The sequence below is a fragment of the Aptenodytes forsteri genome, unplaced genomic scaffold, assembly GCF_000699145.1.
Source record: "Aptenodytes forsteri isolate BGI_AS27 unplaced genomic scaffold, ASM69914v1 Scaffold49, whole genome shotgun sequence".
In the NCBI taxonomy this organism is placed as follows: domain Eukaryota; kingdom Metazoa; phylum Chordata; class Aves; order Sphenisciformes; family Spheniscidae; genus Aptenodytes; species Aptenodytes forsteri.
The window spans coordinates 764,033-778,964 of NW_008795125.1; the positions used below are offsets into that span (position 1 = coordinate 764,033).

General features: G+C 35.5%; 1 protein-coding gene across 1 annotated transcript in view; it reads right to left on the minus strand.

The window, feature by feature from the left end:
- The window catches only part of CSMD3 (CUB and Sushi multiple domains 3), an 838,052-nt gene that overhangs the window by 463,822 nt on the left and 359,298 nt on the right, over positions 1 to 14,932 (minus strand). The window contains exon 11 of the mRNA XM_009277245.2: positions 2,170 to 2,291. Coding sequence (XP_009275520.1) covers positions 2,170 to 2,291 — 122 coding nt within the window. The remainder of the gene's footprint in view (positions 1 to 2,169; positions 2,292 to 14,932) is intronic.

Here is a 14,932-nt window from a genome sequence, read left to right on the forward strand (position 1 = left end):
TCAACTCATGGTTTTCTCACTTCTACCCTTCTGATTCTCTCCCCCATCCCACCGGGGTGGAGGGAGCAAGCGGCTGCATGGTCTTCAGTTGCTGGCTGGGATTAAACCATGACACACTGAAATACTTTACTGAACCAGCAGAGGTTCAACCTATGAATTCTGGTTCATCCCCGAATATTAAAACTGGGTGTATCCTTATATATTTTTATCAATCAGGGCCTGGAACAGTTTTCATGCTATGCTAATATGCTATTTTGTAGTAATTACAGTTTCAGAAAAAAAATCCAATATAAAATAACTTTTTAAAAACCTTTTATTTGAACTATTGCAGGCATGACCTCTGACTAAAGAGCGGGTTTATTTTGTTTTCATTAGAACTGGAACTTATACACATGGAATGTCTTGATCTCTTGAGTGTTTTGAGAGAAAGGAAAACAAGCCTAACAACTGCACTTCCCCAGTACAAGAGAGATATGCAGCTACTGGAAAGAGTCCAGTGAAGGGACACTAAGATGATTAAGGGACTGGAGCACCTCTCATATAAAGAGAGGTTGAGAGAGGTGGGCTTGCTTAGCCTAGAGAGGAGAAGGCTCAGGTGGATCTTAATGTGTATAAACACCTGAAGGGAGGATGTAAAGAAGATGGAACCAAACTCTTTCCAGTCGTGCCCAGTGACAGGACCAGAGGCAATGGGCACAAACTGAAACACAGGAGATTCCTTCTGAACATCAGGAAACAGTTTTTCATTCTATACAACAGCTCAGTGGTGGTTTTCAAGCCATTTAAAGCACTTGTTCAAAGTGTAAGATCTGCATTTAATTTCCTCAAACAATACGATGCTAAATTCTCTCCACTGCCATATTTGATGGAACTTGCTCTCAGAAATTCTAGATATGCACAGATTTCATCTTGCTCACTAACAGTTTTTCATTAAAGAAATAAAAATATGAAGCTTCTTTGGGCCAGAGAAATGGACCTTAACTATTACTTTTGAACTTTGTGCCCATCTGTGGGACAGAGACTGCATCATCTTTCCATGACTCTTGACACATTTTTGATGATCTATAAATTGGATAAATTGGATTAGCAGTCTTTGGAACAAGGATAAAACAAACAAACAACCCTCTCCCTCCCAACACATCTACTGTCTTCATTATGAATATTCTAATCACTTGATTAAATATCCTTTTTTCTTCTTCCAAAGTGGAACATAAAGATGACTTCCACACAGGATTTTGTAAGATTAGAGAGTGAAATGCACCAATGTAGCTAAATGGCTTCTGAAATGTAATCAGGTTTTCACTGAGTCCTCTGGCTTCCTGGTTAATAAACTCAGGTGTAAAGGGGTAGGCCTTCTAGGCCTCTCTGATCAGTTAATGGAGTGTGATGCATATGGCAATATAAGACAGAAATTAGGAAGTAGAATATGCCCCTGTAGCAGCAAGCACAGTTGTTGATAGTCCTTTATAAAACATTCCTGAGCTGCACAGCTAATTTTTTTTTTAATTACATATAAACAAGTCCATTACACTCAGTTCAGATAAAATGATGCACCTGGAAATAGAATATAGCCATTGCTGCCAGGAACCTAGCTCTTGAATTTAAAGACAACTGGTATCATAACTTAGTTTTATTGCTCTACATTGACTCATCTGGCATTATCAGAACTCCTCATACTTTTGGTTTAAAATGTAGGTATAAAGTATATGGGATTTTATACAGTGGTTCAGACAATGAAATAAATTACAGAACTGTAGAATAGTCCTTCATGAAGTGAAAGTGAATTCATGAACTTCAGTGACTTCTCACATAGTCTAAGGCCAAACATGATACAAACAGTCTTATACACAAAACAGTTCTACTGATTATAACAGTATTAGTGGTCCCATGACATTGCTTCATAACATTGGGTAGTTGCTTCTGGGAATTCATTTAGAGAATCACATAAAAACATGATGGCATCTACTTGGCATACAAAAACCAAAACACTCTTAGGGGAAACAACAGGTTTTAACATCTGTCCATACCCATCTAACATCAACCATTTCTTAGAAATGTCTGCAATACACCAGCTGGACTATAGAGATAAATCATCATTGTGAAAAATGTCATGGTCTACATATGCTTTTGTTTTGTTTTTTTAAAGCAAAGCCAGAATTTTAAACTTACCTTATTAGTATTGATAGCTGTGATGACCCACACACATTGAGCATTGCTGTCATACTGGAATGGAAAATTGGGTGACGTGAAAGTGCCTCCAGGTCCCTGAAGATTGGATCCGCAAGTCTTGACTGCAAAAAGAAAGTTTACCTTTTAATTCACATACAAAATACATGTAGCAGATTCATAAACCAAGCTCTAACTTACATTAATCAAGATGTGAAGGGTTAAAATACCATTGACCAAAAATAGAATGATCTTATATAATAGAATATTCATATTTAGTTATTCTGACAAAGTAAAATAGACTTTCTCTTGTGTCCAAGCTTATGAACTTTAAAAAAAAATTAATGTATTTGGAGAAAAAGAGTAAGTACAGTAAGAGAAACTGCTCTATTTATTTTTAAAAGAACACTTCAAGAAATAACTTATGTCATTACCTTCACTAATGTCTTGAAAGACAAGAGTTTATATAGTAGAACACAAAGATCACTTTTATCACTGTTCATTTTTTTGTGCACATGTATTGGTGTATGGCATGTCAGCATTTTTTCTGCTGTAACCACTGTCGAACCCATTGAACCAATGGCTGAAGCACTGAAAACTTCAAAGGAAACTTGTAAAAGTTAGACTTACACAAAATAGTGTTATCTATTTTTAAAGACTACAGAGGGCATTTGTTTACAAATCAAGGTCTGGATGGTTATTTACAGTAGCATATCTTAAATAAAACAAACTGATATCCTTATTTACTGTAGGTTGCATCTCACATCACAAATAACACCAAGGACATAAACTGTGTCTTTTCTGCTTGAGCATGACATTTTTAAGGCACTAAATTCATAGTCTGCTGAAGTCAATAAAAGTTTTATTGTTGGTTCCTTGATATTCAGATCTTTGTTGAATGCACTATTGGTTCACTTTTCCTGTATGAGGCTGTAGAACTGACAAGCCACCTCAGCTAAACATGAGCTTATCCTATTTCTCCAGTGATTATTATGACACCACAAATAAACTGCAGAAGCTAAATAATTATTGCTTCTTCTGTATTCTGACAGACCATCTTGCTTAACTGAATAAAAAAAATTCACATTAAGATATATGAAATTACCATACAGTTATATTGCACTTTTACAAAGCGTGCTTATTTGATCAAAACTGAACACAGGAGGATTCAGCTGCTGCTGGATGAAGACTCGTTCCTTCCCTCCCATTACCCTCTATAAAGAATGTCACTCTTTCCACCCAACCTGCACCACTTTTACCCCTCAGAGAAGCAATACTCTGGTGAAGAGTCTGTTCAAAGCCACACTAGAAGCCTGAAAACAAGGAGAGAGGAGGGAGATGAGAGGAAGGCTCCTCATTTATGATCAGTAACTGAAGCCATTGAGGTCATAAGTAAAACTAATGCTGAGCACAGCTTTTCGTCTATGTTTTTAATAAAAAAACTGTGTGACTCTTGCAGCTCAGATCTGTGTGTGGGAAGAAAGTCACGAGAGGGAAAACAGTGAGTGTTCTAGACACAATCTGCTGCTCCATGTGAACATGTGTGTTCATCCTTTGGGGCAGAGTTGGGACATTAAGCACATCTCCTTTGTGTGTATGCTGTGGTAGAGTTATGAGTTGTGTTTGCTGCCTTTTCTCAGGGTAGCCTCATAGTGAAGGTCTCAAAGGAAAGCCATGTCATTCTATAGTGGAATGGTCCTGATAAAAGGTGTCTTTGACTTCTGATTTCTATTATTCATACTCATTTCAAATATTCCTAACAGACATTTGCTTTCAGTACCATAGTCTGAAATCCAGAAGAATCACAAATTAAAAATCACAAATTAAACCAATCACTTGGTCTTGTAAAGTCTGGTTAAGGCGGAAAAAAGGAGTGATTAAAATACGGATCTTCATTCATTTGAAAATACAAATATAAGAAGCTGCAAAGATGAAGCTATTAGCTATACTTATTTACAGTTTAGGAAGGCTTCTGATGCAGCAACATAAACTACTGAAATGTTATGGGTTAATACTGAATTTCTTTGGAGATAAAGGGAGAAACATGTATGCCTTTAGGGTTTTAATGGCTATATATGATTGATCTCACTGCATTTGTCAAGTGACTGATGAACAAAACACATCTGTGTTTTTGGCAAATATCAGAGTACTTTCTGTTCAGCAATAACTGTAGTGAAAACAATGTTCTACTGTAATATGACAATACAATATTCTAATATACTAATATTTTATGTTCAAGCCTATAATCCACAGTTTGCCAATAAAATACAATCAAAAAAATTCTTATGTGATTTCTTTACCCAGTAATTTATGTCTGCCTCAGAACCTCAATACTGTACTTTCTCCTTCAATATCCCCATTTTTGCTTTTATCCCATTACCTGTTGTCTTTATCTCAATAAGTATCACAAGTTCCCTGCCTCTGCCTCTGATTTTGTGTGGATCACATGAAGATTTGTTCTCGATTGCTGCAACCTTTAAAGTGCTGCAGGTTACAGGCAGTGTAGTATATATATTGTAAAACTAAGACAAATTTTTGTTAGCTTTTATTAATCATTAGAAAAATCTCTCAGAGACATAAGTGGTCTGCATAAACTTTTTGCTTTATTTATTGAAAATTATAAATACTTCCTATATATTTTAAGACATTCTTTGACAAACCTTCTGAATTCAAGTAGTTGCTCACGAGACAGTTCACCTAAGTGTGCACTGCCTCTCATGGCTCTGTGCTGATTCTTACAACACTGCAAAGAGTAAGCGAAAAACCTCTCTAGAAGCAAATTACAACACACCGATATGTATGAACTACCATTTAGAGTTAATAAGTTTTTTATATTTCTAAGTCACTACCTTTATTTGAAGAGAAAATTTAAATTTTCTTACAGAACCAGATCTGATTTTAGACACATTGTAAACACAGAAAAAAGATCATTAATTCATTTTATATGTAACAGACAAAAACAACTCATAAGACCTCACTGTCCTCTAAGCATGGAATCAGCTCTTGGTGGGAGACAGAAATCAATAAATTGGTGGAAAGCTTTTGCTGTTCCAATACTCCAATCTGCTCTTCAGAAATTATTATGAGTTTTGCTATTAACTTCAGAGATTCACATGAATTTTATAATTGAGATTAGTGTAAAGAAAGAAAAAAACATGATCAGTACGGCAAATAATTTAGCTAAGCAAAGATGATACATACAGAGATGCAATTATGAAGCTTGCACAAAAATGTGTAGGATAGCAACTCTGTAGTCGTAACTGGTGAGTATCGGTCATGTGATCAAAGGTGGGAAGGGAGAAATATTCCTTGTGGAGTATGATTTCTTTTCTGACCTACAGAATGAATTTTGAATAGCTGAAATTTAACCTCTCTATATATTTAATTTATTTAAAATAAATAGAGAACTATGGTAGTCAATGGAGATTTATAGATCCATAGGAGAAAATAACCTCTCTATATTTAATTTATTTAAAATAAATAGAGAACTATGGTAGTTAATGGAGATTTATAGATCCCCATGAGAAAAAAAGCTGATGTATCAGTTTAAAAACAAGTATCATTTTTTGAATTAAAAAGTCTCTGGTCAATAAAGATTTTTCCTTTGTAAAATATATAACCTTGCCTCACACACTTAAAATGTCTAACTTCTTCCTGAGATGTCTACTTCTCTATTTCCCTTGTAATTACAAAAGACTTTCTGAAAGATAGAAACTTATCCTACCAATGCATATGTGTGCTTTCTAACTGCCAGAGAAAATGTGAAAACCACAAAGTTAATGCAAGCCTACATTGAGAAATCATGAATGACAATTATGCATATAGAAGTGTCATATATACTCTAAAGGAGAATAAAATTTAGTGAAAACAATTAACTATGATCACATATAGATGTCAATAGAGAGAAAAGATTAAAGAAGATAATTTTCTTTTTGCAGTCCTTAATATTGAAGGTAGTACAGCTAACACTTAAATAAAGAGAGTTTGTTTGTTGTATAAATATCTATAAACCTCCATCAAAAAAATCTATCATCACCACCAAAACTGTGAAAGCGTAAGAAGCAATGTATTATCCTGAGAACAAAGATAAATAAGGGACAACTTCAGTATGGGGAAGCTGATTAAAAGTATGCAGTCTGTTAAAAAAATATAATCACTGTCTGAGTGTGTGCAAAAGGTTCAGCTCTGTGTAAAACAAGAAAGTTCAGCTTGCTAGAGTTTCATGGAAAATATTATAAATTAAAAGATAAAGTCAGAATTTAATTGGAATTTCAGAAAGCTATTAGCAAGGCCACTCACTCAGAATAGTCGAAATAGGAAAAAGTGAAAACCAGTTAAGCAATTGGAAAAAGATAAAATAATGAACTTGCTTAGTAACAGAGTATTTTTCACTGAATTGATATAAAAGCATTTTCATCACAGTTCTTATATACAGAATATAAAAAAAAACCCATAGATATATGTGTGTGTATATATATGCATAGATGTAGAGAACGGATTTGTGTATTAATTGCAAAAAAGTGCAAATTTAGCATACCACATAATACACTAAAGTCTTACCAGCTAGTGAGTAGTCAAAACTTTTTCCATTTTTCCTTAAAGATTCAAATAAAGAAAGAAAAGTCATCTTAAAACTTTTTTTTTTCTTTTTTTTAATGAACCACTTGGTTTACTGAACTTTTCTGGTCACTAACATTTGCAAAATTTAGCCTTTAAAAGTTTCCAAAAAAGCCTTCCTATTCCTGATAACTCCTACCTGTAAATATGTGTTCATAGTGAAAATAATTTGCAGATAATAGTAAATTTTTTATAGAAGCTTCACCTTTTGTAGATTTAACTAGGTTATGAAAACTAGAAGCTCACTATTAGCAAAGTAATGAGTATATTTTGGCTATATCTTACTTCAAGAGAGTAAAAGGAGGTATTTTAGAAGTTTAGTTTTATCTATTTTGAGTTGCAAAGAAAAAGAAAAGTTCTTTAAGAAAAATAATCTGTTTACATCTGACAGCTGCTGCTATTCAGAAATGATTCTGGATACTACATGAGTTTATTCAGGTAACGTCTCAGTAAATTTTATCGCTGTTATTGCTCACACTGTATAGCAATGACACATTTCAAAATAATAAAAAGAATACAGTTAGAATTCAAAAAATTAGATCTAAGTAGTGTATTAAGAGCATATGGAACAGTAAACAAAGCCCAATATTGCCAAAAGAAACCTCACTGAAATTTTCCAGATTAAGAAGGTCTTTCATTTTTTCCTTTGCTTAGGTGGAGCTGGGCAGCACCAGGAAGGGCTGTCGGTGCCCTCAGAGTCCTGAGAAAATCTCTTAGCTAACAGTTGTATCACACTAGGTTTCAGCAAAAGTCATCTATGTGTCACTGCCTGCCCAGAACACCTTTCAAAGTGATAATTAAAGAGGAAAGATTTCTTTTAATGATCCAATTCAGGATAATGAATAAAGCTAGTTGTCTTTTTTTTTTTTTTTTCCTTATTTTTCCCACTATGCTCAAGTGTACAAGAATCAGAAGTTAAATAAGGCTGATGATCTGGCTCAGAATAGCATTACTTTTGATGAAGGACACTTTCTAGAGATCCTGAACATGCATTTCAAGATAGACACAGTTCTCTTAGAAAGACATTTTTGTGACTCTGAAGGAAAGTTTCAAAATGTGACCTAAACCAGTGGACTCCAAAGGGGGGTGTGTGCACCCCAGGGGCTGTGCAAGATAACCCACTGCGGTGCAGGAAGAAAATATTAGAACTTCCATAGTACATGTATATAACTTAAAAATAAATAAACATATATTGGGAAAGTGTGCTTAGAATTTTTTTACTGATATAGGTGCTTTGATCAAAAAAGTTTGGAGACCACTGAACTAAACATATGACAACGAAGTTCTGTCCCATTCTAAATCATCTTAAAACTTTTTTTTTTCTTTTTTTTAATGAACCACTTGGTTTACTGAACTTTTCTGGTCACTAACATTTGCAAAATTTAGCCTTTAAAAGTTTCCAAAAAAGCCTTCCTATTCCTGATAACTCCTACCTGTAAATATGTGTTCATAGTGAAAATAATTTGCAGATAATAGTAAATTTTTTATAGAAGCTTCACCTTTTGTAGATTTAACTAGGTTATGAAAACTAGAAGCTCACTATTAGCAAAGTAATGAGTATATTTTGGCTATATCTTACTTCAAGAGAGTAAAAGGAGGTATTTTAGAAGTTTAGTTTTATCTATTTTGAGTTGCAAAGAAAAAGAAAAGTTCTTTAAGAAAAATAATCTGTTTACATCTGACAGCTGCTGCTATTCAGAAATGATTCTGGATACTACATGAGTTTATTCAGGTAACGTCTCAGTAAATTTTATCGCTGTTATTGCTCACACTGTATAGCAATGACACATTTCAAAATAATAAAAAGAATACAGTTAGAATTCAGAATTCAAAATCTAAGTAGTGTATTAAGAGCATATGGAACAGTAAACAAAGCCCAATATTGCCAAAAGAAACCTCACTGAAATTTTCCAGATTAAGAAGGTCTTTCATTTTTTCCTTTGCTTAGGTGGAGCTGGGCAGCACCAGGAAGGGCTGTCGGTGCCCTCAGAGTCCTGAGAAAATCTCTTAGCTAACAGTTGTATCACACTAGGTTTCAGCAAAAGTCATCTATGTGTCACTGCCTGCCCAGAACACCTTTCAAAGTGATAATTAAAGAGGAAAGATTTCTTTTAATGATCCAATTCAGGATAATGAATAAAGCTAGTTGTCTTTTTTTTTTTTTTTCCTTATTTTTCCCACTATGCTCAAGTGTACAAGAATCAGAAGTTAAATAAGGCTGATGATCTGGCTCAGAATAGCATTACTTTTGATGAAGGACACTTTCTAGAGATCCTGAACATGCATTTCAAGATAGACACAGTTCTCTTAGAAAGACATTTTTGTGACTCTGAAGGAAAGTTTCAAAATGTGACCTAAACCAGTGGACTCCAAAGGGGGGTGTGTGCACCCCAGGGGCTGTGCAAGATAACCCACTGCGGTGCAGGAAGAAAATATTAGAACTTCCATAGTACATGTATATAACTTAAAAATAAATAAACATATATTGGGAAAGTGTGCTTAGAATTTTTTTACTGATATAGGTGCTTTGATCAAAAAAGTTTGGAGACCACTGAACTAAACATATGACAATGTATTTCCATTCTAAAGAATGTATAAAAAAGATGTCATGAACATAAACACTTTTAATGTAGTATTTAACAAGGCATGGAAATTTTTAATAAAATGTTACATCTGAAGTCTAACTGTAGAAATTTAGCTGTTAATATTTTTAAAATATTGTTAAATATTTTACTAGCAATTCTTTACTGGCAATGCTTTATGTAAGAAGCAGAGCTAACAGCACCTCCTGTGATTACTATACAATTAGTCAAAGGTACTGTAAACTTGGTTCACTGCCTGACTAGTCACCACCAAGAAGATGGTGACTTACAATCAGACCAATAAAGTGTTCAGATACCAAAAGTGCAAGTTTAGAGAGAAATTCACTGCTAAGGTACCTGTGAGTTCACTGTTAGCCATATATTTCCCAGAAACTGACATTTTTTTTACTATATGTTTTCCAATGCTATCATGACTGAGATGAACATCTTTGTAGAAATCTCATATCAAAACTTTTTTTAGAATTTGGAAACTGCAAATCCCCTGACAGAACCAATTCAGGAGCTGGGTTCAGAGCATATTTAACAGACTAAAAGCACTTTTGTTTAAAGGCTGGTCACAGTGGGAAAAGAAAGAGCTGATTTTGCTAGCACTCTATCTTAAAAGTTTATCACATAAGAAAAAAATTACAAGGACTTTACCCCTAAAAACTCTGTGGTTAGGTAGTACTTAATAGAAAAAGAACACTGAAAAATATCACGTTTGTATCAGTAGAATATGATAGAAAAGGAAGATTCTTCTGGTAGGATACTTTATTATTTTTCTAGGGTAGCTTCTTTTAGGAGCAAATCTGGATTAATTCCATCACTAATTCCCATATTTCTCTTGAGATTTCTGGGCTTTTGTTTTGGTCTATAGGACACACAAGAACACTGCAGCAAGACCTATTCATTTAGTGCCTCCTCCTGAGAAAGACAAGTAGCAGAATAAATATTAGACTTCAGAAGTCCAGTCGAACTGGACCAACTTGGTTGCCTCCTATGATGAAAAAACACGCTCAGTGCATGAGAGGAGAGCTATAGACATAATTTACCCTGAATTTAGGAAGATGTCTGACAGCGTCCTTCAACACCTTCTTCACAACTTCATAAAGCATGTTTGGGACATACTGACCACAAGATGTTTGGAAAACGAGCTATACTGCAGAGTTCACAGGATGGTGGTTAAAGGCTCAAAGTCAAATTGGCAGACAGTTATGAGTGGAGTTCCTCATGGGTCAGTAATGAGTCTGATAGTATTAAATATCTTTAAAACTGATTTGAATGATGGGGTTGGATGCACACTCACCAAGTTTGCAGAGGGAGGAGAGGTAGCTGCACCAGAAGAAAGAGCCACTATAGAGACCTCAGTGGGCTGGAAAACTGGGTCAACAAGAATTACATGAGTATTAGCAAGGATAAGTGTAAAGTCCTACACATGGGATAAAATAAGCCCCAGAAGCAGTGCAGATGAAGGCTGACTGTCTGGGGAGCAGTTCTGCTGAAAGGCACCTGGGGGCCTTGGTGGACAGGAAGCTGAACAAAACCCAGCAATGTGCCTTGGCAGCAAAGCAGAAAAACTATCCTGGGCTGTATCGGTAAGAATAGAGCCACCAGATGAAGGGGTGTGATTATTCAGCCCTACTCAGTACTTGTTAGGCCACATATGGAATACTGTCCATTTGTGGTTCCTCTGGGTTAAGAGAGACATTGAGAAGTTGGAAAGGGTCCAGTGGAAGACCACCAAGAAGACTAGAGAACTTGACAGATGAAGAAAGATTGAAGGAACTGGGTTTGTTTGACCTAGAGATCAGAACCCTCAAGGAGGAATCTAATCACACTCCTTTGCTATCTAAAAGGTAGTTATAGAAAACATAGAGATACTCTTCACAGGGATGCATGGAGACAGAATAAAAGGTAACAGGCACAAGTTTCTTCAGGAGAAGTTCCACCTGGGTATAAGAAAACAATTCTCCCTCCTAAGAACTATTAAACATTGGAATAAGTTGCTGAGAGAAGTGGTAGAATGTCCCTCACTGGAAGTAGTGAAGACTTGGCTTGAGACAGCCATGGATTACCTAATCTATGGCCCTGCTTGCAACAGGAGATCAGATGATTTCCTGATGTCCTTTCCAGCCTAGACTTCTCTGATTCTTGATCAATGTCTCAGTGTCAAAAGGAAAGAATAACTGAATGGGGTTTCACAGAGGTTTGTCCTGGGTCAGGTTCATTCAGTGTTTTTATTAACACCTTGGACAGCAGAATGAAGTGCATACTTATTAAATCTGCATTTAACAAAGAGCTGGGAAGGACTGTGAATATATTAGCAAACATAATTAGAATTAAAAATGAGAAATTGAAGAAATGACATTAAAATAGGATGCAATGCAGTAGAGACAAGTATATGACAAAGCACAAAAGCAGGAATAATCAATTTACAAATATAGTATAAGGAGCAAGTCATTTGGCAGCAAGTCTTTAGGGGTTACAGTAGCTCGGAAACATAACCTGAGTAAAAAATATCCTACTGTTATGAAAAGACAATGAAACTGGAAGATATACACATAGTTATAGGTAGAAAAAAGTCTGAAAATGCAAGAAATAATTCCTCCTCTCCACTGAGCACTGGGAAAGCCCCTTCTAAAATACTAAGCCCATTTTTAGAAACTATATTTTAAGAAAGCCACGGACCCATTAGGAAAATGATGAAAAAGGCTGGAGGTCTATAAATATGACCTGTGAGGAAGGACTGACTGAACTGCTGTAGGTTAGTTTAAAGAAGAGCAGGTATTCTTGAAGTTTACAATAAGCCATTGAAAAGATGAGTTAAGTAACCTGCTCTTCATATAGAAGCACCTATTGAAATAAGTTGTTTAAGTACAGCAACAAGGGTTCACACTTGAATTAGAAAAATTCTTCTACTTGCAAGGATAATGAAGGACTGGAGTGCTTGAGTAGGATATAAGAACACTTTCCTTGGAAATAAAGAATGTTAGACAAACAGCTTCTGGGAATAAATACAGCTGGAGTAAGGAAGTAGTGCTGACCTGTTAGGACCACTTTCAGCCCTATTTATCTATGATGCATTACCTGTATATATGGGGGTGTGTCTACATATACACACACATTGCTAGTCAGCATCACATTTAAGACGTCCAGATAGATGTCTGCATTTCGGAGACAAGTGAGGCAAAGGTGGATTTTTCAAAAATGTACTATAGGTAAGTAAAGGTATTTGTAAAGGCAAGATCTAAAATTCATAATGTACATTCTGCTTGCATATCCATGTTAACAAACTGATGTTTACAATCTATCAAATGAAAGATACTGAATCCATGAATTCATTGTTATTTTAAAAATTACTTTAGTCAGTGAAATGAACTGACCAAAATAGCAATACGAAGCAAAAAAACTGTGTTCTAAATTTGTCAGAACCCGGTTCAAATACATAGTATCATTTGTTCCTTTTTCTACTGATAATCCAAATTACTTTGTAGCCTGTCTATTAATTGGATGATCATGATTTAAACCATAAATCATGTCTCTTTTAGATTTCTCGGATACAAAGAATTATTTCAAAAGCACTTTTTCTTTCTACAGATGAGATGAGCTTTTCCAAAATACTGTACTTGTTGCAGAACTTGTTGCTGACTTGCCAGAAGACTTATAAAAGGCAGCATTCATAAATGTTTCACAGGGTCTGAGAAACAAGCAAGCAGAAAACAGGAGTGGCAGGCATGAAAATAAAAAGGCTAATCGACCAACTGTGAATAGATCTATCATCTGTTTCATTTCCTGAAACGTAAATGAGAGGAAGAGATTTATCAACTGGCAAATAGTTTCATAAAGTAGATAACTGTCTCTGCTTAAGCAAGCTGGCTTTGTAATAATGGCATTGCCCTGTAGGGGAACACTGAATCCCATGGCAGATAAATAAGTAGGATCTCAGTCCTGAAGTGTTTAAACTTTCTCTCTTGAATGAAGTCATAGAGAAGTCGATGTAAGCAGTCGTGTTATTACAGCCACATGTATTAAGCATTTCATGGGATACGAAATAATTAACAAATGCAGAAATCTTCATTTTTCAAACGACAGACTTCAACGGTAACTCAATGTGCAGTAAATGCCTGGGCAAAGAGTCTCATGTCATTTTTTGAACATTTTTTTTTCTTTCTCAGGAAGGATGGGAAGGCATTGTTTGTTCTGCTGTCCTGTAACAATGGTATGCTACAAGATTTGCATGAGGCCAATGAAATTGGAACAAACTTAAAAATCCCCAGCAGCATTTTAGGCTTGTATGATGCACTGATCTTGAAAATATCCAGCTAAAAAAACAGGTGTCTGAGAGGATTAATCCACTTCAAAATTTCAATAAAATGCAGAAAGTGACCAGTTAATTTTCAGTTGCGCTTATGTTAATTTATCTGCTTGCCTACAACATAAAGCCTTATTTTTCTCATAGCTCCAAATTCTAACTTCTTTTCATTATACCTTGTCCATAAACCACAATGGGGCAAATGCCTTGATTTTCTGCCATATCTGTTCACCAGGTCCATCTACCCGAGCAACTGCTATGTTGCTAGGGTGATGTGAGACATAAATTATAAAATATATTTAAACAGTAAAAAAAAAGATGAAAAAGAAAGGATAATTGTTGGTAAACTACAAGATAATCCAACTGCAATTAAACCTAGTCAGGATATCTGCATAGTCTCTTGTAGAAGTCAAAAGGTTCAGAAATCAGCCAAACCTCCAGAGTAGCATTTTCCTGGAAACTAGTCTTAAGGTCTAAAAGATGTTGATAATCTACAATATTTGCTTATGTTTTGGAAGTGATGTATCAGTTTTCCTTCTCAAAGTCCTATTAAATTTCTCCTGTAGAAATGCTTCAGACTTATTCCAGATTCACTTTCAGGAATATTAGATAATCTACATATTTGCTTATGTTTTGGAAGTGATGTATCAGTTTTCCTTCTCAAAGTCCTATTAAATTTCTCCTGTAGAAATGCTTCAGACTTATTCCAGATTCACTTTCAGGAATATTATCTTATGCCAGTTCCAGCTGGTATTACACTGTAACTCCTAAAGAGAGTTGATCTTTCATTTTTGGCAGGCACTTATACTCAACCACTCATACGCCCTATGAGAACAAGTCCTGACGATTTATGATGTCAAATCAAATGCATCTAACGGAAATGGAAGTTTCCTGTTTAGAACCCTCGCCAATTGCAGTATATTAATGTAACTATTGATATATGCATGCCATTTTTGAAAAAAGTATCATAGAATCATAGAATAGTTTGGGATAGAAGGGACCTCTAAAGGTCATCTAGTCCACCCCCCCTGCAATAAGCAGGGACATCTTCAACTAGATCAGGTTGCTCAGAGCCCCCTCCAACCTGGCCTTGAAGGTTCCCAGGGATGGGGCATCCACCACCTCTCTGGGCAACCTGTGCCAGTGTTTCACCACCCTCAGCATAAAAAATTTCTTCCTTATATCTAGTCTAAATCTACCCCCCTTTAGTTTCCAGCCATTCCCCCTTGTCCTGTTGCAACAGGCCCTGCTAAAA